Source organism: Protopterus annectens, chromosome 13.part0 (genome assembly GCF_019279795.1).
Source record: "Protopterus annectens isolate FY-2018-M chromosome 13.part0, PAN1.0, whole genome shotgun sequence".
NCBI lineage: Eukaryota > Metazoa > Chordata > Ceratodontiformes > Protopteridae > Protopterus > Protopterus annectens.
In genome coordinates, this window is record NC_056747.1 from 1,137,782,601 (window position 1) to 1,137,809,792 (window position 27,192).

The 27,192-nt window shown below is 41.9% G+C and overlaps 1 protein-coding gene across 1 annotated transcript in view; it reads left to right on the plus strand.

The window, feature by feature from the left end:
* PLCD3 (phospholipase C delta 3) overlaps window positions 1–27,192 on the plus strand; it is an 851,201-nt gene that overhangs the window by 482,081 nt on the left and 341,928 nt on the right. Inside the window, exon 5 of the mRNA XM_044055119.1 lies at window positions 7,670–7,895. Within this exon, the coding sequence (XP_043911054.1) occupies window positions 7,670–7,895 (226 nt within the window). The remainder of the gene's footprint in view (window positions 1–7,669; window positions 7,896–27,192) is intronic.

Here is a 27,192-nt window from a genome sequence, read left to right on the forward strand (position 1 = left end):
TGCTCTAAAAATTAATTGCTAGAAAAACAAATAATACAGAGTAATTCTAAGCATATCTAGATACCAGTGGGAGATCATTCATCATCATACCTGACCATGTGTTGCAAGTTGCCTTATGCAGCTGCAATACCCTTTTCCAGTATTGTCATGTGTTTTTATACTCCAGTGTAGAACTATAGATGTTATGTTTGTTGTCCATATCTCGTCTTTGTTCTTGCTGTTTGCGTTCCGAGCCGATCTTTGGCTCTGACTCGATCGTATACTATAGCTCGAAAGGATTTATTGGCTCGAGGCTAACCCCTATCCCAGCATGCCTAGCGGTAGTTACCCAGATCTCGTTTGTCACTTGCAGCACCAAGATTGCGAATACTGGCTCAGGCTAAGTGTTTTTCTATTTGTTGTATTTTTGAAAGAAAATCTCTTATTTATCTTATCTTATCTAACTTGTAATAGTAGTTGACCATTGTTTTTTCTACCTTTCCTATCCCTTCTGAGTGACTTGCGTTTGTTGGGGACTAACCGTCTTTCTCTCTGGCCTTTCTCCTCTTTGAAACTTAGAGGGTTCTCTTTTTTCTTGCCTTCTTTCAAGTTTAGTTAGAGGCTCAAAGGGGGATTTTTTTGCCTGTCATTGGCTAGTTGTGTTATTGGCTAGTTGTTTCTTGTTGGTATTGCTTTTGCTTTGTCTTTGTCTAGCTTAGATACTGCTGTTTGACATTATGTTGAAAGATTCTGCCAAGGAATCAAAACCTTCAGGTTTCAAGAAGTGTGATTCGTGCTGTCAAAAGATGTCCCTTACGGATGGACACATGAGTTGTGTGTACTGTTTAGGACCTGTTCACCTGCAGGATTCATGTTCTATTTGCCATGCATTTAGTTCATGAGTCCTGCAGGAAAGAAAAAACAAATTAATCTTAAGAGATTTACTGAAGGGCCCCTTTGATGCTGCTATGGAGGGGACTCAGCCAGTCAAAAAAATGGAGAAATCCAAACCTTCATCCTCTTTGGCTCTGAGTTCTGATCCGTCTAAAGAGAAGGGCAAGCTACAAGCTACGTTGGACCCAACAGTCAGTTCTGACAAGACACTCTCACCTACGGCTCCATCTGTGGTTTCAGAGCCAGTAAGGTCTCACAAATGATCCAGGTCTCCTGCCTTGGAACCGGTGCGGTCTGCTCCACAGTCTTCTTTATTACAATCTGTGGCAGGCAGTCAGTGGTCTTCAACCCATTCCTCTCGATCATCCAGGAGCCTCTCGGACGATGATGTGGAGAGGGTGGTGAAGAGGCTTCTTAGGACCCTGGCATTAGCTAAAATACTTTTGGGCCCATGCCAGATGGAAATGGTTCCAACAACCCAACCAACACCTATCTCAATTCCTCCCTGACTCCACTGAGTTTGGAGCCAGAGTGCATGGACATCATAGTGGTGGAACCGTCAGTTCCGGTGACCTTCTCCAGTCTTTCAGTTCTGACTACCGCTCCGATCTCCTCGATACCCCTTCTATCGAGGGATCTGGGAGCTGACACTCCCTTATCAACTCCAAGAAGGGGAACGGCATCGGACCCTTGTCTGACCCTACTCTCCCTCTTGGAGCTTCAGCGCAGGTCAGCTTGGCTCCTATATCGGCCTGGGAGCCATCGCCCTTGGTTCAGAGGAGGTCTCCGGCTTCTTTGGAACTAGAGATTCTTTAGGGTCAGGACCGCGATGCCTTTGAGGTGATGAGGAGTATGCTGTCTGCTGAGACAGCTCCACCCTCAGCTCCATTGGCTCCTTTGCCTTTGGTGCCGGTGTCCACCTCCAAACCTCCCCTCTGCCCCAAGCGTAGGGAACCCATGCTCCAGGATGCCCCACTGAGTGTTACCACCTATTCTGAAACCTCCCCTGAGCAACCCTCAGAAGAGGTCCCTCAAAACAGGACTTGCAAGAGCAAGCATGTGGACTCCCCTGAGTTCTTGACATCAGACACAGACTTGGATGACTCAGAAGGGTCCCCACGGTCCCCCTCTGAAGATGTCTCTTTTTCAGACATCTTAGAGATCCTTAGACAGAGGGGTGACTGGAAGTCCGTTACCCCTTCTGAAGACGAGTCAGTGTACCTGGATGCATTCAGTTCTCGACCCTCCTCCTCTTGGTATCTCCTCCTTTCTACCCACTATTGCATGTAATGAGTCGAAAGGCATGGAGCTCTCCAGACATGATGGAACCAGTTCTGCGGAGGGCCAATAAATTCATAACAGCCCCTGAAGATAGACACTTCTTATCCAAGGGTGTTCCTGTTGATGCTATGGTGGTGGTGGCAGCAGCCACCAAGAAGGAATTAGCGGAAACTACTTCATCTCTCCATCCACCAAATAAAGAGTCTCGTACGATGGACAGATACGGGAAGCATATGTTTTCTTCAGTGACCTTTACACTCAGGTCGCTGAACTATTTGTCCCACTTTACAAGTATTGAAAGAGATCTTCTCAAAGAGTTAGGAGATACCTTACAGGATCCTACAGCTGCGGGAGCCTTGGACAAGGTGGCTTCTCAGCTTGCAACCCTGACTTCAGAGGTTAATTCCTCCATGCGGCTAATTTCTTACGCAGTCGATGGGGCAAGCAGGGTGGCAGGCACAGGGGTAGCCTTACGCAGACACTACTGGATGCACCTTTGTCATTTTGTGGAGCCCTTCAAGTCTTTCTTTACCAATGCCCCCTTTGACGGCTTATCCTTGTTCGGGACTCAGGTAAAAAAACTCTTACCAGATGTGAACAAGATGGCAAAACTATCTCTGCTGTGGGAGTATGTTTTTCTGCTCCATCTAGGCCTTACCCTAAAGTCCAGAAGTGCAGAAAAATGTGGTTACAGAAATCTTAGGGAGCTTTGCCTGACACACATGGAGATTTTTTCCCAGGGCAGAGAGGGGAAATAACAAAGGAAGACACCAATCTTGTGGCAAGGGGGTCTGCAGAATCAGGGCGACAGAGATACCTTCTCTGGTAGGCCCTTCCAGCACTCCTGAAGGGAGGCCTGACTGTCCCACTCCAGAGACAGTCAGGGGGAAGATTATCCTTGTACCCAAAAGCCTGGAAGACAATCACAGAAGACACATGGGTGCTATCGATAATATCCGGAGGTTACAATATCCCCTTCTCTCAACTTCCCCTGTCAAAAAGACAACACTCTATTCCAGATGTTCCACTCAGTCTTCGGGATCAAGCAAACCTAGAGGTTCAAAGGTTGCTAAGAAAAAGAGTCATCCAGGAAGTCCCCACAGACCAAATCAGATCCAGAACTTACTCAAGGTTCTTTTTAGTTCCAAAGAAAACAGGGCACTGGAGACCCATATTAGATCTCAGCAAGCTGAACAAATCAGTCAAGAAAACAAAGTTCTGGATGGTAACACTGCAGTCCATTCTTCCCTTTCTGGGACAGGACAATTGGATGTGCTCTATCAATCTCCAGGATGTGTACTCCCACATAAAAATGGACAGACAGTCAAGGAGATATCTACACTTCCGGCTGGGAGCCAGTCACTATCAGTTCAGAGCTCTGCCCATTGGTCTCACCACAGCCCAGAGGGTGTTCACCAAATGCATGGCAGTAGTTATGGCTCACCTGAGATGTCTAGGATTCCGGGTGTTTCCATATCTAGACGAGTGGCTCCTTACTGCCACCACCGAGCATCAACTAATCAAGGCAAGGGAATCCACAATTCACTCTTGTTCTCAACTAGGGATCACCATAAACTATGAAAAGTCTGCCTTGTTGCCTTGTCAATATATTATCTTTATAGGGGCAGATTTTGACACAAGGGCCATGATATCAAAGCTGCCTCAAGAAAGATTATTAACAATCCATCACCAAGTTGCAATGCTGTTCACACAAAAGAGTATCCAGGCAAGATTTATCCTCAAGGTCCTGGGTTCTCTGGCAGCGGCAGTCACTCTGGTCCCTATGGCTCACTTCCACATGAGAATTCTACAGTGGCTCCTATTTGCACAATGGTCATTCCAGGATTTCCCCATGTCACATCAGATTCTGATCACGGATTTGGAGTGGTGGCTTCACTCCCCTATGGTAACAATAGACAGGTCATTTCTACCCCCCAACCTGTAGCCACAGTGATCATGGATGCTTCCCAGATAGGTTAGGGGGGACATTATCTGTGACAGACTGTGCAAGGGACTTGGCAGGAGCATGAGTACCACTTGCACATCAATGTCCTGGAGATGAGAGCGGTGCTTCTGGCATTGCAAGCACTTCAGGACTCTCTACCTACAGAGACTATAGCAATTCAGATGGACAGTATTTCGGTAGTGTGGCACATCAACAAACAGGGTGAAACCAGCTATTACCCCTTGTGTCGAGAGGCTCTACGAGTTTGGCAATGGGTGATGTCTTCCCAATGCTTTCTGGTTGCAATGCACATCTTGGGGGAAATCCAACATGATAGTGGACAAGCTCAGCCGGGATATCATGATGCCTCACGAGTGGTCCCTGAAACAGGAAGTTGCGGACTTGATTTTTTTGGAAATGGGGCCAGCCATACTGCAGTCTGTTTGCCACCCACCTCAACAACAAATGCAGCAGCTACTTTGCCTTAGTCCCACCACTGGGACAGTCACCCAGGAACGCACTTGTTCACGATTGACCCCTGGGACTGCTTTACACCTTTCCACCTTTTCCACTGATCCCCAAGGTTCTTCAGAAAGCACAGTCATTGGGTTGCAAGCTAATCCTCATTGCCCCTTACTGGCCTCGCCAGATGTGGTTCCCACTCCTTTGGCCTCACATGCAAGGGGAGCCTTGGATCCTGGACCCAGTGCCAGATCTTTTGATGCATCAGTTGGGGACACAGCCTGGTTTCTCCACTTCCAGTCTTAGCCAGGCTTCCCAATGTTTCTCCAGCAGTTCAACACATTTTGATTTCCTCCCATAAGCCCACTACTAGGAAACTTTATACTAGTTAATGGAAGAAGTTCTCTTGCTGGGCAGGCATGCTGCAGCTACTATCCGAGTTCAGTTAGCTGCCATTTTCTAATTTCCATATGGGAGAAATGGGGGTCCAATATCATATCCCATAGGCTATGCAAGGCATTCCTAAAAGGAACTACCCTCTTAAGACCTCCAATAAGAGAACCCCCCCAGATCTAAATTTAGTTTTAGACGCTCTGATTCTTCCCCCCTTTGAACCATCTGCTTCTTGTCCGCCCAAATTTCTGACTTAGAGGACCCTTTTCTTGGTTGCAATTACCTCAGCCAGAAGGGTTTCAGAATTACAGGCCTTATCTTATTCGTCCTCCATACTTGTTTTTCCATAAAGATCTGGTTTCTCTCAGAACCAACCTCTCTTTCTTACCCAAGGTATGTTCTGACTACAGTTTGAATCAATCCATAGAGCTTCCTGTGTTCTTCCCCAATCATGGCAACAAGGCAGAGTATAAACAGACAGTAGACAGTTCTGTTTCTATTTACACAGGAAACCAAGAACTAGTGAAAAGCACCAATAAAGCAAAGCAGATCCACAACCTGGAAGCTGGCTCAGAATAAAAGTTGATGAAATGCTGATATTCCTTCTTCCGCAAGGCAGAAAATGAAAGGCTGCAACTTATATAAAACTTTCTTGCTTTAATAACAAACAACAATCTCCTAGAGGAGTTGCAGCCTTTCATTTTCTGCCTTGCGGAAGAAGGAATATCAGCATTTCATCAACTTTTTATTCTGAACTTCCAGAGCCAGCTTCCAGGTTGTGGATCTGCTTTGCTCTATTTACACAGGACCAAGGACTTCAGAAAATCTGACCAATTGTTCATATCCTTTGCAGACAATAAGAAAGATTGTGCAGTCTCAAAGGTGACTCTATCTAAATGGCTTTCAGACACTATAAAATATGTCTATGATTTGCATAAACAAAAACTTCCAGGAAAAATTAAAGGACACTCAACAAGGGCTTTGGCTACCTCTATTGCTTTTCAAGCCAGACTGCCTTTGGATTCAATCTGTGCAGCAGCTACATGGGCTAATCCTCATACCTTTATCACTCATTACAAAGTAGATGTGGCCTCCCAAAACAGGGCATCCTTTGGTTCCATGGTCCTGAAGAGTTTTTTCCAGTAAGCCACCCAAGAATCAGGTGCTGGGGATGCTGTCCCAAACAGCAAGAATGAAGGCGAGATATGGACAACATAACATAAAGAAGTTATGTACTCACCATAACGTTCCATGTTTGTTGTCCTTGATATCGCCTTCCTTCTTGCATCCCACCCTCCTTTGGATCGAGAGGAATCCCTTGTTTTTATTGGTTATACTGGCTGGGTTTCCTCTTTACCATGCCTTTTGGTTAGTCCTACTCTCCCCTTCTTACTCTTGCGGATGGGGTTACACCTTTATATGCAGTTGTCACCTGTTATGTAGAATAGAGTATCTCTCTTTTCTATTTGTATGGTTTAGTACTGGGTTATCACAAACGAGATCTGGGTAACTACCGCTAGGCATGCTGGAATAGGGGTTAGCCTCGAGCCAGTAAAAGCTCTCGAGCTATAGTATACGAACCCAAACAGCAAGAAGGAATGTGAGATCAAGGACAACAAACATGGAACGTTATGGTGAGTACATAACTTCTTTTTCCCCATCCCCTCCAGCACTCCATTTTTGGAGTCAACCACCCCCTCTGTGAATTAATGTTTTCTGATGTCATTTTTAAAACTTTCCTCCTTCCTCCTCTTCCAGCTCATGCTTGTGTTCCTTCCTGTCTTCCTACTTTTATTTATTTATTTATTTATTTGTTTATTTATTTGTTTTGCTTACCATGGGTAGTAAACTGATCATGATAGAATATTTGCAGGTACAATAGTTTTACAGTACATGCCCACTCCATGACAGTGGGCCCCATTAATATTTATTTATTTATTTATTTATTTATTTATTTATTTTATTATCTAGTTATCTGAACCATTTTTTGGACCTTTTGCAGCACTTTGGTTCAGCTTGGTGTGCCTGTCTTGATGTGGCCATCAAAGTGAACACAGTATTACTCTTGCCACCTTATGGAAATGACAGCAGTATCTCTAAGAGTCCAGATATTTAGTGGTTTGCTGCAGCATTCTGCCTTCCCATATTATACATAGGATCACACATCCTTAACAAATATACCATCTTTGGCTGAAAATTATCTAAGAACCAGTTCACATACCTGCTCAACAAATTAATAAAAACAATTCTGTGATTTCCCCCCAGCACAAACAGCATGTATAATCATTAATTTGTTCACCTCAGGTACCAAATACCACTTCTTTGTATGACTAGCAAGTTTTATTATGTTACACTACAGGCTGGCCTTATTATGACCACTGCTCTAATTCTTTCAGTAGTGAGCAGGGTGACCTTATTCCGTAGCCACAGCATGATATGATAAATGTCTGCCATAAGGGAATAACCATATTGCCATATCATATGAGACCTCTCAGTAGCTTATGACAAGACAGTTCTTCCATCTGCAATTTTTGTTTTCAGCTAACCAGTTCTGAAGTTACCAGAACAATTGAAGGCCCACCATTCTTTAGGAAGGAACATAGGATGTTATGACATTAGAATTACAGTAACAAAATATAAGCTGTATTACTTTAATCAACATAATTTTGCTGCATTTGCTATGTATGTACCATGAGTTTTTCAATTTCCTACTAGAAATGTGACACATCAAATTCAAAAACGTTGGAAGGGCAGGAGATTGAGGAGTTTTGCACCATGCTGTTACGCCGTAAAGAGCTAGAAGAGATTTTTAAACGTTACTCTGGTGAGGACCTTATCCTTTCAGCTGAAGAGTTGATGGAATTCTTGAAAGATCAACAGGAGAATGCCACTTTAGAAAATTCCAGAAGAATAATACAGCAATATGAACTTAATGAACAAGGTAAATTATAGCATGTCCTTTCCATTAAATTTACCTCTACTTTTTGTTATTTGTAGCAAACCATACATCACTTCTGTGGACATGGTAGAGGCAGAGGAGGAGGTGGAGGAAAAAACATACAACTTAAACTGTTATTTTAAAGCAAAATTGTTTAAATGCCTTTGTGCCATGTTAACCTTCACTGATTCCATTTCAACCTTTCTTAATGAAACAATGCTGGAGTGTATTCCTGGTTTACTGATATACCTTTGAAGTCAGGACATGTTTCTTTTCCGAAAGACAAAGTTGACTAAAAGTTCTACGGCTTTATTTTTCATAGTTAGAAAGAGAATAAAAGTACATAAATATGAAAGCAATGTGGTTTACTTTTTCGAGTTTTTATGAGATTCAAAACAAGGAATTTAAGAAACACATTCCGCGGTGGTACAGCGGTAGCATTGTTACCTCACAGCAAGAGGTTCTCCCGTTCGATTCTCAGCTTGGCTTGGGAGTGCCTTCTGTGTGGAGTCTGCACGTCCTCCCCGCGGTTGGGTAGCGTTCGAAAGACATGCGTGCGTAAATGGGCATGCCTTTGTTGAAGGTTGGGCATTGAGCTGCCACCTTGGCGTTTCGTAAAAAATTTACTGCCAATCATTAGCAGACCGGAGTTCCGCTGTGGCGACCCCTTACCGGGAAAATGTCAAAAGACAAACAACATTCTCCCCAAAAGGAAACTTAGATCAGTCATTAACTGTCCAAAATGTTTCTGTGCTTGCAATGCCTAAATGTGTTTGAGACAGATTCTTGCCCAGCACAACACTATTGGTGTTGTAGAGCCCACACTGTGCCATTCTGATAAGTTGTGAAGCAGGAGTCACTGTGTTGAGGTAACACTACAACTGTGCACCATCTGCAGTATTTTATGTATAAGAATCAATTCAGAGCAGGTTAGAAGATATTGGGAAGAGGCACTGGAAAAGCAGTTTACAAGGGAACAATGGGAGGACATTTGTATGGCTCCCAAATAAGCAACAAAGTCCAGAAGGTTTAGGATTTTTACTTCGAAGCATTTGCATTGCTATTTTTATATCATCTGTCGTGTGGCTGAATGTAGTTTCAGCAAACACAAAATGACTGAGTGCTGTTCATCGAACTACTTTTACCAACAGTAGAGTTTGCTTTTTTTCTCCACTGTTGTGTGACCTTAGAGTTGATATATCTGTTTCCGTTCACTGAAATTACCTTCAGCAACTCAAGATGTGTCCATATTTTTATATCCCAAGCAGACTTCAAATAATCTTTCCTCAGGTAAATAATAAGAGGTGTAACGGGGAAGAAAAAGGTAAGTGGAAACATGCTTTTGGCAGTGTAATGAGTTGGCAGAGTTTAGATTTTAAAAATTCCCTAAAGAGTATTCTGTCAGAAATATTGGGGGAGCAAATGGCTGCAACTAATGAAATTATTCTTTTGCACTGGGAAATGGGATCTGAATTGCCTAGAGATAATAATGCCTTATTAAATTTAATTCTGTTGGCTGCTAAAAAATAAATCACTAGAAAATGGAAATCAGAATTTAAACTAACTGAATTTAAAGTACTGAGCATTGTAAAAAGAGGTAAAAGAACTGGAAGAGGAATCTTTAGAAAAGGGAAGAAGCAAATTACATACAAATAAAAGGAATTTGTGGGAACAATATACATGCATAATAATGTTCAGGAGAAGGCATGAGGTTTAAAGGAAGGCAGGAAATGAGCAATTAATGTAATGTTGGACTAAGTTACAGTTATAAAGAAATACACACACACACACACACACACACACACACACACACACACACACACACACACACACACACACACACACACACACACACACACACACACACGATCTATATCACATAGTCAAAGTGTCAAAACTTCGACTATGTAAATATCGAACCCAAAAAATTTGAAAACTAAATACTCTGAACACTCAGAACAGCAATTTTTTCCCAGGAAAAAAAAAATCTCTGTTCCAATATAAAACATGGAAACACACGAACACCAAATACTGTTTCTAATGTCGGGGGTCTTTGCCCCACACCCCCCCACACACGCACACCCTACTTAAATACACCAATTATGAAATCGCACCACAGTGGAGGAAAGAGCAAAGCCACGGAACCAGCCCATCGAATTCTTTCCCTGGGAAAGAATTCGATGTTCTGCGGCTTCGTCATTTTTAGACTTCGAACTTCCCAGTTCAAAGTTTCGGCATTCGGACATGTGAGCGTTCGGACATATGATATAGACTATATATATATATATATATATATATATATATATATATATAAAATATATGTAATTGAAAAAATGTTAGTATATTTTTCCTTTTCCACTAATGTATTTGTGCCCATGACTTGAGGGATAATTTAATAAAGTTGTTAGGGATAATTTAATAAAGGTGTTAAAAATTTGGAACTTAGTTTCAACAAGTATTTGCTAGTGGCTTTTGCAAAATCTGTATCTTAATTACTTGCAAATGTCTTTCTGTTAACCATTTAGAACTGCAGTGTTGGAGGAAAGTGTGAGGAAACAGATGGTTACTGTAATAATCTATCTCATTCAACGTCTTTATCAAATCAATGTAAAATTCTTCTTTCCTCCGATGGGTGCTCCTTTGCCTATCCTGGGTGTTGTGTTAAATATTAACATTCACTGATACAATATTAGCACAACCTGATTTCATTTAAACCTCTGTAATGCCATGTTAAAGCTTCCTAGTTGCTGTATTAGTCACCCCAAATGATGTGTTAACCCTATTTGATGCCATAACAATACCCTCTGATGCATATTCACTCTCTCTCCAATGATAAGTTAACCCTCACTGCTATCATTGTAAACATTTGTAATATCACATTATTCATTCTTGATGCTATATTAAATTTTTTTACTCCATGTTTTGCCCTCTTTATCTTCTTCTGACATTGTTTCATCTTTTCATAAACTTTATACTGTTTATACACAATTACTTCCATTTCTCTTTACTCTCTTTTTGTTTTGCTTTTATCATAATCACTTTTGAAAGCGTTTTTTTTTTCTTCTTTTAACCTGCCTGATTTTTAGTTATTATTTAAAAACTGTTTTTGCAACCTATTTCATATTAGTTCTCCATAGTTTCATTTTGTTCTTATATTAACAGCTAATTACAACCTTTGCATGACAGAATTTGTTGCTGTTGCTTTATTTGCACCCTAGATATTTTGTGCCAATGCACTGGTTACTATATTGTTTTACTTTGCAAAACTTAAATATATTTTAGCCAGCATATTGGTCTACCCTGTGCAATCTGTAGCATCTACTTTCGTAATGTGTGTCTTTATGTCTTGCCATACATTTTTAAATCTGTTTTATTCATCGTCTTTATTCTGTAACTTCATCTTATTGTTTGGATGTTTTTGGGCCATCCACCAAACTAGCTTTCTTTTACACAAACTAGTGTATGCATTTATACTTAGTGCCACTAACCAAATAAGTACAGATGTTGCAGTTTTGTTGTTGTAGTCCAATTTTCAGTATTCTCTGCTGGCTACAGTCTTCTTCTTCAGCCAAGTAACCACTGCCCTTCAATATTAGTTGAACAGTTTCTCAAATCCTATACATTGATTCAGCATAATCATTTCACAAGTGAGAGCTAAAGGCATACAAGCTCACTTATCACTTTGTTGATGAATGTAGACTGTTGCCTTTCAAGTTCATCCGAATTTCCTTGTTGTCCAGAGGAAGTACTTTTTTTCACTGACTGGGTGATTACGTAGTGGAAAGTCGTATCACTGAAGGTAGTGGAATTATATAGTACCAAAGAATTTAAAACAACTCAGGAAAGACTAGGGAAGGGTCAGCTGCTTTTGGTAATTAGGTTCAACATTCCAGCTTACTGCTTATTAAGTATTATCCTATTGGTTAACATACGCAAATATGTCTCTGACTTGCTTCTAGCTGACTTGAATGCCTGTCTTACTAGATTACCACCTCAAAGTTTCCAATTTCCTTCCAAATTTCTTTTTATTTTGCCCTCCCCCCCTCAGAATAAGAACATAATATATCTTCAGGTTGGCTCAGTGGGACATCAGCTGCATTTTGACATGTGATGCAGGTGACCCTGGTTCAGAAACTGCACTGGATCATCAAGGAACTGGCTAGGGTGAGAGTGGTAGAGAATGTGACCTCCATAGGAGGATTTGGGCAATGTACTTGAGGGACCACTGGTGGAGGTCAGAGGAATAACATATCTGTCAGCACCAAGTACTCTGTCTCCAGCCTAGTTGTAGAAAAACATGTCACCTGTAACCCTGATGATAGACATCCAGGAGCCCACCTTACAAAATGACCACTAAGAGCCTCCACATTAGGTAATTCAAACCTGTGGGAAGTAGCCAAAATGGTCTGCTGTGATTCAAAATCTGACCTGTTAACTGGTCCTAGGAAGTAACAGAACACTTCAAAGGTTTTCTGAAAATTAGAATAAGGAAGAACATTCTCCCTTTCCCACTTCTTCAGTCATATGTTGCTCTCACCCTTATGTTTAACTTTGTCTTGCACTGTAGTCTTTATCAGTTTGGGTCTAGTCATTGCATCTTATTATTATATATACTACCTATATATTTCTCATTCTGCCCTGTCCAGTGTTGTATTGTTTTTAGGATTTTTTTTTACTGGTGCAGGGTAATACAGTTCTGGTTTCCTTGCACTCCTGTCTCATACTTGAAAGGTGAAAAAAACAGGGTACCTGTAATATAGTAACATGTGAATTTTTGCTTGTTATAAAGGAGACAGATTTTCTCATAGCAGATTCAAACCTATTGTATTAATTCAGTGAACTATATAACTCCAACAAAATATACCCAGCATATGTTAGTATTAAATGTCACTGGCTTCATCTATAATATTCTCATCCATTAAGTCTAATCATGTATTTAAACCATGCCTACTTGCTAGTTCTACTCTGACGTCAAAGATGTACCAGTCTGTTATCTCAGCAGAGGACACTTTATATAAGTACAGGTTTAGTTGGCATTCTTTTTCTTTTACTGTTTTCTTTTCTGCTTGAATCATGTTGCTTTGAAAGGAAGCAGTTTCTCTCAGGACATAGCTTCCAGTAAGAATATGCATTATCACATCTGTGCTTTATTCAGTACAGCAATCTCATCTGCGTTTCTGTCATTTTACACCAGTTCACCTGTTTGTGTCAGTAGTTCTGATGACACGACTACTCATTCATACCAGGATGGCAGTATACACTGATAGCATCTTATTTCATGTCCCCCAGACAGTCCCTCTTGACAATGGTTTGTTTGAAAATCCAAGGTACCATTCCACACTGCAACTGACAATCTAATTGTTGTGATAGCAGGCTGGCCTGACTTGTATTAATTTATTTTGCAAGGCTTTGGAGGGTGGCCTAATGGTTAAGGTGTTTGCCTTGCAAACACAAGGTGCAGGGTTTGAGTCTCACAAAGGATTATTGGCTAGGCTTAAAATGGCTCGCAAGGGCAGTTAGCTTAGTACTAATCTATGAACCTATTTCTTCCAAAATAGTGAGCACTGCCCCACACAACTTTAACTCACACTCCCCTTATGTTCATTTATGGTTTAACCCATTTTTCTGATGACTGTATGTCTTCTCTACTAATACACTTTTATGTGTAAATCTTTTCTGCAACATTTTTTTTCAGGCAGAGAAACTGAGAGCTATGGAATGAAATCTGATGACATTCTATTACACAAGTTGGAGCTTTAATGACATAAACTGTTTGTACCAATTGCTACCTATTCATTCACAGTGTTAGCTTTGCTGGTGTAAAAAGCCATGTAAATGCATTTCTTACTTTTATTGTCATTGTGACGACCCCTCTTTAGCCAGGACAGTATTCAAGAAGCTTCAATCCTCACCACTGACACTGGTGAGAGGCGGTCACTAAGAACAGGAAAAGTTTTACACAGTATTTTCAAAGACATCTTTCTGCATCAAGCACAATCTCTCCCAAGAGCACACAGGGAATACATTCCATTGGGACTGGACTCTCTCTTTATCCAGATCCCAAACAAGAGTCACCTTGGTGCACTGTGTTCCAGTTCAAAGTATCTGACACACACACTTGAATATCTGACTTTTCACACACACACACACACACACACACACACACACACACACACACACACACACACACACACACACACACACACACACACACACACACACACACACACACACACACACACACACACACACACACACCTGTGAAAGCTGTGTACACTTTCTCCAGACTACAAGGTGGATTGCTGCCACCAGCTAGATACTCTAAGGCTCTTACAAAGGGTAACCAATTATACTGTGTCAAATTAATACTGATATAAATAGTAGCATGTGACCAAAGCAGTAAAGACCAGCCACAATGAAAAGGTATAAAAATAGTTAATAATGGATAATAAAATAGAAAACAGGAGCATACTTAATATTTAGTTACAATAAACATCAAAGTTTTCAGTCACAGGAAAAATAAAAATAACACAGTTGGATAGAAACTCACAGATGCAGAAAAAGAAATGATACTAAACTAATCTCACTGCACTTTTCCTAACTGAACTAAAGAGAAACTGTCCCTAGTTAACTCATTTAGTCTCACAAGGCAAGATGTACTGCTGAGATGCTCACTTCCACTAGGCAAGATGAGATACTACACACTTGACTGAACTGTACAACTAACAGTTGAACTACTGAACTGTGATAACTGACATTGATCTTTTATACCAGATTCCAAAGAAAAACAAAACAAACAACAAACTGCTGCTGCCAGTTCCATCCTTCAGCTGGGTTTAGAATTACATCACATCCAGTCACCTGACTCTGACACAATACACATTCAGAACTCTGTTAAGATTCTGTTGCAGCATTTTTAACACAAGCAATCCCCACAAACACATTCCTCAACACAAACATGCATGCAAATCAACAGGCAAATGACATAAGATTATTTAGAAAATGTCAGCCAGCCATGCTGGCATATGCCACACATGCATTGTCTTACTACTCCTGGTACAGCTGGCAACACATCACAATGTACTGTGTCTCCCTCACCCCCCCCTTGAAGACTCAAGCAAGTTTTTCAAGTGACCCTGGAAAAACATAGCCTGAGAGAAATGGACCTGTCTGGGAACACATTATCCTATATTCTGTATTGAGAATGCATCTGCATTGGCATTACATTAATCTGGACTGGCTAATACAGAGGGTCCTCCCAAACCTTATCAGGCCTGTTTTCCCTTGTCAGGTCTGTGAGGGGAGCAGCTATTGTACTATAATTAGGAATGGACTTTCTATAGTACCTCGCTGTTCCCAAGAATGTCCTCACTTGCTTTTTGGTAACAGGGGCAGACCATGCCTGAAAAGCTTCACCTTAGCAAGTTCTGGCCTAACCTTATCACTCCTCACTCTATGTCCCAGGTAAGAGACCTCTGCCCTACCCACCTGACACTTACTGGGCTTAATGGTCAACCCTGCCCTTTGCAGTCTGCCCAGGACCTCTCTGTCATGCTGAGGCTTCATTATGTTAACATAGTACAATTTGTGCCCCTGCCTCCTGCCTATCAGGTTTACCTTATAATTAATATCACTGACCCTCTGTACCACTTCAAAGGCTCTTATTGTGTCTGATAGGAATGAACACTATAACCTGCTGTCCCACAACATACTCTCATGCTTGAGCATTCCTGTCATACCAGACCTTTTTCTGCTGTGGGGCCCCTGCCACATTCTCCTGGGCCAAGCTCATGAGTTCCCTAAGCTTTGTCCTTAGGTTTAGGACATATGCCACAACAGAGGGATGTGCACTCACCCTCACACTCATTACGAATCAAATCTAAAGGCCACCTCACCCTATGCCCATACAGCAACTCAAAGGGTGAAAAACCTGTAGATTCCTGGGGTATCTCTCTGTATGCAAATAGTACATGGGGCAAATATTTGTCCCACCCTCTGCTGAATTGATCTGCAATTGCCCATAGCATGGTCTTTAGTGTAGAGGTTAACCTCTCCACAAGACAATTAGTCTGGGGATGCTAGGGGGTGATCTTTAGGTGCTTCACCCCGCAATGCTTCCACAGACAAGCCAGCAGGTCTGACATAAAACTGGCACTTCTGGCAGTTAGTATTTCTCTCAGAAAGCCTACCCAGCTGGAAATCTCTAGCAAAGTATTTGTCACCTTCTATTCCTTAATGGAGTACAGACCCACTGCCTCAGAGTATCTAGTACCATAATCTAATACCACAAGGTTATATTTCTTCCCTGTGGAATTTGGGGTACTCAGAGACCCCACAATACCCATAGCTACCCTCTGAAATGGATCCACAATCACAGGCAGAGGCATCAATGGAGCTTTGACCTTGTCCCCTGCCTTGCCTAACTTTTGACACTGCTCACAGGTCCTGCAGTACCATGTTACATCCTTCACAATCCCGGGCCAATAAAACTTCTGCAAAATGCAACTCCTGGTATGATTTATAACAATATGATCTGTAAATGGAATGTCATGGGCTATGACTAGAAGTGTCAGATGGTAGGCTCTGGGCACTACCAACTGCTGTATTACCTCACCCTCTAGCCCTCCCTCAGGGGTCCACTGTCTGTATGGTAACCCTTTGTTCCAATATACAGACTTCCCTTTTCTGTGAGCATGAGGAGCCTCCTTAGCTACCTCCCTTAATCTTCGTAAAGTAGCATCTGAAAGCTGAGCCTGTCTCAACTCTGTAACTACTCCTAGCTCCCCTTCCACAGGAAGCCTAGTATCTTCTGACAGCCATGCCTCACTGACAACCTGGGTACTACCAATCACCTCTGTCCTTGCAGTCACCATTTCCACAGGAACATCCGTACCTGCTAGCAGCTGTGGACACATTCAGGTTCACTGCTACAAGGAAGCTCCCTCCCTGGAATACCCACATCACCAGCCCGAGCTACAGGCATGGGGTATGTCTGGGTCCCCCTAGGCTACCAGACCTACCTGCCTGTCTCCAAGCCTGACTGCATGTAACTGCATGTACAGAAGGTACTACATTATCAAAATCATTCCCTATTAAGACATCTGCAGAGATATCCTCAGATACACCTACCTACTTGTTCACAGGAACATCGGTACCTACCAGCAGCTGTGGTTCACTTTCAGGCTCACTGCTTCAAGGTAGATCCCTCCCTGAAATTACCAGATCACCAGCCCCAGCTTCAAATATAGGGTCTGTCTGTGACCCCCCCCCCCCCCAGGCTACCAGACCTACCTTTCTGTCTCCAAGCCTGACTGCATGTAACTGCATGCACACAAGTTATTACATTATCAAAATTATTCCCTGTTAAGTCATCTGCAAGGATATCCTCACACACACCTACCTGCTTGTTCCCTTTTCCACCCTCTCAGTCAAGGTGAACCCTAGCCAAAGGTATTTTGAATGGGGTTCCTCCTAAAGCTCTAACTGGCCTGGACTGCCCAAGCAAGTACTGCACTTCTTTAACCACTGCAGGCTTCACAATGGTTATGTCAGAGGCTGTGCCTGTCTTAGCAGTGGCCTGTCTTCCATCCACTAAGATAGGATACAAGCTCCAGTGATAGTTTGGTAACTCTGTGTCTCCAGACAACTTACCACTGGCATGCTGTTATTCCCACTTGCTGGCTCCCTCACCTTTTGTTCTCCACCTTGCTTCAGTGGACATTTGTATGCTACATGGCCCCTCTAATTACATTTAAAACATCTAATCCCTAAGCCTGGCTGTGTAGCTGAACTAGTGGCTTCCCCTGTTACTGGTAGACTCTGTTGGGGTGATTTAGGCTGCCCACCATGGGTTCCCTTATATCCTTGTGCAGTACTGGGTATCCCTTTCTTGTGCAGTGATGCCCTGCTTGCTAAGTAAAGATCCCCTTTTCTCCCCAGCTCATCTGCAGAGTTACATTCTCCGTCTGCCAACCAGGTTCTCATGTCCTCAGGCAAATTTCTAAGGGTTTATTTCCTCACCAAAAGATCTGCCAGCCTTTCAAAAAGTGGTGATTTGACACCCACTCACCCACCTATAAAAGTTTAGTGCTTTACTCGGCAATGTAATCACATGCAATTTTATCTGCCCTGCGTCTATGCTCACAAAACTTTTCTTCTCTAAGCTTCAGGTGTTAACTAATAACAGTTTAATAAACATTGTCTTACCTTTTCATAATTTAAACAGTCAGTATCAGACAATTTAGAAACCACAGTTACAGCTTTACTATGTAGTAAGAGGGTCAGAAACTGTACCCAGAGCTCTTGGTCAACATTATACTGTTTATATATCCTTTCAAATATATGAATAAACCTATCAAAATCAGTATCATCGTTAAATTGTGGAAGAAATTTACTTACCTTTATTGCTTCTGGGGTTCAGTTACTCCCTTCCCTATTACCTCCATGATCCTGTCGAAGAGTCAGCATTTTCTTTTCATGATAAAACTACTTTTCCTTTTCTTCAACATCCATATGCTGCAGTTTCTCTTTGGTCTCCAGACACCGCAATCACTGTTTGGTCTCCAAAACCTGCAATCACTGTTCGGTCTCCAAACACCGCAATCACTGTTTGGTCTCCAAACACTGCAATCACTGTTCGGTCCCCAAACACTGCAATCACTGTTCGGCCTCCAAATGCTGCAGTTTCTCATTTGCTTCATTCTACAAAAGCTGCAGTCTCTCTTTTTCTTCGATCTTCAAATGCCACAGTCTCTATTCAGTCTCCAAGCATCTGGCCTCCAGTTCATGCTGACGCTGCCTCTCTTCACTCTCCAAATTTTTGGCCTTCAGTTCAAGTCTTTTTAACTCCAGATGGATTTTTAAGTCTTCTGAGGAAAAGGTCAACTGTCCTGTTTCCTAAGGCTGCACATCCCCATCTCTGGACTGGCTATCTCCCTGGTTGCTGGACCATGCTGCAGCTGTGATTAAGGCTGAAATCATATCCTCTTTAGTCAGGTTGGCATGCACCAATCCTATGGCTTCGCACACCTTGGCTACCTGGTTCTTTGTCAGCTTGCTGTAATCCTCTGCTGACTGGGAGAGCTCATGGTCTACACTCTTGTGGGAGTATTCTACTGAATTGCTGCTTTATTTAAACTGTTTTTTTGCTGTTGTGGCTGTGATTTTCTGCACTTTGAATTTCTAGTACTTGTGCATTTTATAGCATAGGCTAGATTCATTCTTGCTGAATCTAGACTGCATCTAGACTGTTTGATATCTTTTGAACACTAAAACCAGATGAAAAATAAGTATTTTTAAAGCCTATATTGTACTTTGAGAACAGTTTTTTTACTGAATTGCTGCTTTATTTAAACTGCTTTTTGTTGTAGTGACTGTGATGTCTGCATTGTATAGTACAGGCTAGATTCAGACTTGCTGAATCTAGACTGTTTGGTATTTCATGAGCACTGAAACCAGCTCTTCGCGGAGATACTGAAATATCTGCTGCATCCTTTGCTTCCAACTAACTATAAGTGCCTGTTTGTGCTCTTATATTGCACCTTTAATTTGCATTTACATTCTATTGTCCGTTTGAATTGTCTGAACAGTTTTTTTGCCACATTTTACTGTATACTGTACTAGTTCAGCCGTAGCAAAGCCAAGTTTCAGGTTTGCTGTTTCTGAGTCTGTTCTGTAATTTCTGAGCATCAAATTCAAGTTATCTTTGTTGGAGTAGGCCCTCCTGCACCCTTGTGGGAGGAGACTGCTGTCTGGGTCTCATATAATTGAGGGTGATTGAACTAGAGCTCAGAGACAGTGTCCTTATTGGCTAGTTTGAGTTAAAATGGTTATTTCTTGTTTTATTTAAGCCCCATGTTTGTGCTTGTTTGTGTGTAGTGCACCATCGTGCACTGCCGCGTAGCAGTGGTTACCATTGGTGGTTATAGACACAAACTTTTCGCTTCTTAACTTTTCCCTTTGCACTTTACCTGTGGTCCTCCAGAGGTTTTCCGTGGCCCTATGGTCAGGTGAAACACTAAGCCTAGCCTCAGAGGTATCAACACACCTTTCACCCAGTAGCCATTCCTAAGTGCGACCTTTTTTCCTGACCATATAAATTTGCCTAACACAATGGATGGACAATTTTCCACAGTTTCTCCAGCCAAATTGGTTGACATGGGCATCCTGAGGCAGTGTAGCAATTGCCTCATATTCACTGACAACCCTATACTCCTAGTCCACACAAGCTCAACATCTGAGAGATGTAACTATATTAAGAACCTTGAATCCATGCTCTCACACACCAGTCAGTACATATGACAATGAATGGGTTGTCAGCATGCACATCTCACCCCATACTGCACCCAAACCCACATCACACATACCTACGTATGCAGTGGTCCTCACCAAAACCATACCTAAACACCAGAGACTTCCCAAACTTAAACACAAGCAAACTACACATAATACTTCCTCTGCAGAACACAGTACATATAATAGCTCATGCACCAGTGTCTCACCTGTCAAGCCCTAAAGGCAAAAACCAAACATGTTACTCATAGGTGATTACATCGTGAGACACACAGATGTCCCTCTCACCATGCTGGATAAGGAAAAGGTCATGATCGGCTGTCTGTCAGGTGCCAGGATCCACCATATCACACATGCAGTCAAGTCTCTCAACAACATGTACTGTTATGACTCCATCATAGTCCATGTTGGTGTGAACCACTTGAGACATACATCTCTGGACTATATGAAAAGAGACATGACTGAGCTCTCGGACTATGTCTTGCAGGTAGGTATGTCCCTAGCCTTAAGCAGCACTTTACCTTCACCTAGGATGATCCCTCAATACAAACAGAAAATGGTTGACTTCAATAATTGGCTTAGTTTCTGGTGTCATTCTAAGTAGATTCAGTATCTGTCATCCTGGGATGATATGAATGACAGACATCATTGCTTTGCCAGAGATGGTCTTCATCTGTCACCCATGGGATTTCGGCTACTGGCTAAGGCTTTTGCCACCCCCATAGTGCCTTTTTAGGCAGTGTCTTGAGGACAAAATTCCCAATGTAAAAACTCCATCTAAAAATGAGCTCAAGGTTATGCTGCTAAATGCTAGGAGTCTTAACATGAAACTGTACTCACTGGAAGCAGTCCTCATCTTGGAAGACGCAGACATTTGTGCAGTCATGGAGACCTGGTTTGGGGCTGCGGGGAGCACCCTAGCCATACTGGGTTACACCTTCTTCCACACGTTCAGACCACAAACTGAAGGCATGAAAACTAAAGGAGGTGGTGTATCAATAATCATTAAAGGTAAATATACCTCCAGATTGGTTAGACAGTATGATTCCCGGGAGATACTTCAGGTGCAATTAACTGTTGGTAGGACACCTATTCAAGTCATTGCCAGCTACAGGACCCCCTCCATGAATCAGGACACCCACTCTACCTATTTTGATCTACTTGAGTCTATCAAGATATGTCTGAACACCATGGTTTTGGGTGACTAACTTCCCATCGATTGACTGGGTAAATTAGTCATGCTGAAACTCACTTGCTCAAAGATTCCTCGACTTCATTAACTACAGTGCTCTGGATGGCTGGTTGACACCCCCACAGGGGTGCCAACATCCTGGATATGGTGCTTATCAATATGGGGGCCACTTTAGTACTCCCACTGTGAGGTCTTCCCTGCTGAGATCTGACCATAAATCAGTCTCATTTGAAGTAACTATCACACCTGACTCTCCCCCCAGCAGCAACTAAACTAAAAGACCTATCCAAAGCAGATTATAACCTCTTACAGGCTGGTTTAAATAGCTTCACTGCACCACCACCACCGCCCCCCCCAGATAGAATTGGCAACTATACCAAGTTCTACACCAATGCTTTATACAAACACCTGTGTAACTGCATTGACTCAGTCATACCTGATAGGACCAAAACAAGTTCCTCAAGGAACAGCAAACCTGCCTGGTAAATAACTGCCATTAACAGGCTTTAAAATAAGAGGAAGAGATTGCTGTCTAAAAGTAACAGGGAGCAAGCGCTGAACTGGAAACACTCCCTCCTCAGCTTAAATAAGCAAATAAGACTTCTTGTGAAGTCCTCCAAAGCAAACTGTGAATCCAAATTGGCTTCCTCAACTAAGGATAACCATAAGGCATTCTTTAGTTACGTCCATAACCTAAAAAGAAAGGCCCACATTTGTGCCGAGTTGGTAGTTAATGATACCACATATACTTAGTCTGTGGACATAGCTAACCTGTTAGCTGACAGGTTCTGTGAAAACTTTAATCCCCTGACCTCAACCACACGCACCCCATGACATCCCTACCATCTGTCCCCTACCTTGTATCGCTGAAGAGCAGGTCATAAATGCCCTCTCTAGGGCCAAAAACACAGCCTGATAACATCCCAGGCTGCATCCTACATGGGCTCCAACAGGAATTAGCAACACCATTGAGTACTCTTTTCAATCATAGTCTAAACACTGGATTCATCTCAGCTGAATGGAAAACAGCGACTGTTATCCCCTTGCACAAAAGTGGTGCTTCCACTGACCCCAGGAACTATAGACCTATTAGCCTGACTAGCTTCATCTGCAAGGCCATGGAGCAAATCATGGACCTTATCAACAAAGGTATAGGTAATGTACAGACACTTGACCCTACTCAGTTTGGATTTGTCAAAGGGAGATCATGCCTGTCAAACCTGGTAGACTTCTTTGAGACAATCACCAAGGCCCTGTATGAGGGGGAAATCTGTGCATGCAGCCTACCTAGACTTAGCCAAGGCTTTTGACACTGTCCACCACTCAGGCATCACTGACAAACTCACCCAGCTAGGTATCAACCCTTATATCATTAGTCGCTAACTGGCTCACTGATAGAATACATATAGTCAAAATAAAGGAATCCACCTCAAAGAGCAAACCTGTAACCAGTGGTGTTCACAAGGATCAGTCCTGGGGCCTCTACTGTTTGGAATGAATCTCCAAACAATGTCAACATCCTGCAAGAGGGTCTTACACAAACAACAACTGGTGCCAAAGTCATGGCCTTAAACTCAATGCAAAAAATGTATTATTATCCCTTTCGGTAAGAGCTGTGTTCCTGCTAACTACCACATCAACAGCAACACCCAAAGTATGCACTCATTGGTGAGAAACCTGGGGTCAAAGGTTGACAGCAACTTTACCTTTGATCAACATGTCTTCACAGTGGTAAGAAGGGCATTCTACATTGTTCATGTCATAAGCAAGGGTATTGCCTCTAGAAAAAAAGAAGTTATAACCTCCCTGTACTCTTCCCTCATCAGGCCAATAATTGAGTACAGTGCCCCTTTTGGTATGTGTGTACCTTTCCAAGCACCTGAACTGGAAAGACCACAAAAGTTCCTCACAAGGAAAATGCAAGGTCTTCAGCATCTGTTCTATGTGGATCATCTAAAATCATTGTCACTTTATTCTGTTTTATACAGACTACTCAGAGATGATCTCTGCCTTGCCTATAGGGCAATCTCTGACCGTGCTTTATTGGAAATGCTGCATATCTGCAAGTCAAATTCTACATAGGTTACTCACTCAAAAGATCTTAAACTGGTATGTGACATTGATAGAACCTGCTGGAGGGACAGATTTGTCTCCTAGAAGTTACCACACATTTGGAACAGACTCCTACTTCATGTCAAACAGAGCATCTCACTGACCCTCTTCAAACACAATCTGGACAATTGGATAGGTAGCAATAAATTGACCCCAGGGCCTCCACCTGTGTCCCTCTTGGACAGGGGCAATAGGTGCTGATCGTGGAAATAAAGGTAGAACTTGGCTAGGCTTGTAAGGATCCTAGGGCCATTAGCCTAGTAACTTCCTATGATCCTATGACTGTATGATCCTATGACATCCTTGCCTGCTTTCCCTGACTAAACTAACTAACAAAATTAATAAAACTGTTGTGAAACTGAAACTCTGAATGTTTACCTTTTGGCCATTGAGAGTACACACACCTTCAGTGAAAACTGCTTACAGCCTACTGAATTACAATTACAGTCACACCACTGCCACCAACATGTGACAGCCCCTCTTTACCCCGGGACAGTAATAGTGGAGCCTCAATCCTCACAACTGACACTGGTGAGAGGTGGTCACTAATAGCAGGAATAGTTTAACACTGTATTTTCAAAGGTTGCTCTCTGCATCAAGTGCAGTTTACCCCAAGAGCACACAGGGAACATGCTCCACTGAGACTGGACTCTCTGTTTCTCCAGATCCCAAACAAGACTCGCCTTGGATCACTGTGTCCCAGTTCCAAGTATCTGGCACACACACTTGAATATCTGATTTGTCGCGTGCACGCGCACACACACACACACACACACACACACACACACACACACACACACACACACACACGCATGCACGCACGCACACACACACACACACACACACACACACACACACACACACAGACACACACACACAAACCTGTGAAAGGCTGACACAGATTCACTAGCTGTGTCCCCTTTCTCCAGACTACAAGGTAGATTGCTGCCACCAGCCAGATACTCTAAGACTCTTACGAAGGGTAACCAGTTATACTGTGCCAAATTAATACTGATATAAATGGTAGAGTGTAGCCGAAGCAGTAAGGCTTATTGAAGTAGCCACAGTGTCACTAAAATAAGCAGAAGTACTCTCAAGTTGTTAAAAGTATTCACAAAAAAGACCAGCCACAATGAAAAGTTATAAAAATATTTAATAATAGATATTATACAATGACCCCCCCATTAATATTCCAAAATGTGCACGCTGATTGGTGACCATGCCCGTTGTAAATCCCACAATATACCATCGAAAAAAAGGTCCGGTCACCCAGACTTTTTTCCGTTGGTATAAAGTCCTCAAAATATATATTTTTAAACAAATAAAAAAAGGAAAAAAAAAGAAAAAAAATGGAGCAACAGAGACTTTCTTTTCTCCGTTGCTTTGGTTTCTATGCATTGATGTACTGGGTATTCATAGGACGCAAGTCCCATATGCATGCTCAGTACATCAAAACAGGGAAGCAATATACCACAACCAGCGGAAGAACAGTAATGTGCTGTTATATAAAGATATTTTTTAAGAAAAGTAATTTTTTTTTTTTTAAATAATGTCATTGTATAATAGTAATAACCGACTCCGTTGCTGTGATATATTGAAATTTACCCATGGTTGGCTTTATTTAATCACTCGGGCTTCACCCTCTTGATTAAACCACACCAACCATGGGCAAATCTTCAATATACCACACCATGTCGTCGGTTATTGCTTTAATAAAATAGAAAACAGGAGAATACTTAATATTTAGTTACAATAATAATCAGAGTTTTCGGTCACAGGAAATATAAAAAATAACACATTTGGATAGAAACTCACAGATGCAGAAAAAGAAATAATACTAAACTAATCTCACTGTACTTTTCCTAACTAAACTAAAGAGAAACTGTCCCTAGTTAACTCACTTAGTATCACAAGGCAAGATGTACTGCTGAGATGGCTTACTTCCTCTAGGCAAGATGAGATACTACACAGTGATTGAACTGTACAAATAAAAACTAAACTACTGAACTGTGATAATTGACATAGGTCTTTTGTATTAGATTCCAAAGTAAAACAAAAACAAACAACAAACTGCTGCTGCCAGAGTTCTGTCCTTCAGCTGGTTATAGAATGACATCACATCTAGTCACCTGACTCTGGCACACTACACATTCAGAACTATGTTAGGATTCTGTTGCAGCATTTTAGCATAGACATCCCCCACAAAAACACATTCATCACACAAGCATCTGTGCAAATCAATATGATAGGAAATGACATAAGATTATTTAAAACTTCAGCCAGCTGTACACTGTCTTACACTTTTCTTGGTACAGCTGGCAGCTTACCTCCACCTTCACAATCATCATAATGATGTTGATATATCAACTAGTTTCTGCTTATTCTTTTGAGTGGCCAGTAGGTCCAGGCACATCTCTTAGTAGGTGGGTATGAGTTGTAATCTCACAAACAGAGAATTGGACACTGTATACTATAGAATGTTTGCTTGTGACATCTGAGAGAACAAAACCACTAAGTAAACGCACTGCCAAGCACTTACAGTAGGAATTCCATTTTATTCAAAGCAGAGTCACATGTTCTAAAACTAAGTTCTAAAGTTTTTACTACAAAGTGGCTTACTCAGGCATCTAAAAGCTAAGATAATTCATGTCACATTTGTAATTGCAAGCAGGCAATTATTTCTATTTAACTTATAAAATATATGAAGAAAAACAGGAGAATACTTAATATTTAGTTACAATAGTAATCAGAGTTTTCAGTCACAGGAAATATAAAAAATAACACATTTGTATAGAAACTCACAGATGCAGAAAAAGAAATAATACTAAACTAATCAAACTGTACTTTTCCTAACTGAACTAAAGAGAAACTGTCCCTAGTTATCTCACTTAGTATCACAAGGCAAGATAGGTTCATAGGTTCATAGGTTCATACTAGGCTATCTGCCCTGGGGCAATTATAAGCCTAGCCCGATTCTGTATGGCTTACGATACCCCTTGATTTGAGTATACTGTGCCCTTTTTAAGGTTTAGTTTACTGTGCCTCTGTCTAATAGTGACACGGGAGTAATCCCTGGGACAAACCTACAATCCCCCATCCACCTATCGAGATTCTTCTTGAAGAGATTTAGTGAGGTGCTCTGCCTCACATGAACTGGAATTCTATTCCAGAGCGAAGGGAGCCTCTGGGTTATGAACCTGTCCCTCCAGCAAGTTCTATTTATTTCTGTGCTGAGGTTCAAGTCCCTCAAGCGTGTGGCTCTAAGGGATTTAGATTTACTGAGGTGGAGCATGTCCATTAATTCTAGATTTGACATAGCTTTGTATGTCAGGCATAGATCGCCTCGAAGTAGGCAGTATGCAACTGAGTAGAGCTGGAGTTTTTTTAACCGAGCAGCATATGGCATCTGTTTGAGACCCTTGATCCTCTTGGTGAGATACTTTTGGGGTCTTTCTAATTGATGTAGGTGTCGGGTAAGGTACAGCCCAAAAGAGGCATTGTATTCTATGATGGGCCTGATGAGGGATGAATAAAGGGGCACGATTACCTCACTTGATCTAGATGTGAAACCCTTCGTGATGAGGTGGGCTATGTAGAAGGTCTTTCTAACCACTTTGGCAATGTGGTTTTCAAAGGAGAGATTGCTATCAACTTGGGTCCCCAGGTCCCTAATAACTTTCTCTGTACTTAATGGGTTTCCATCTA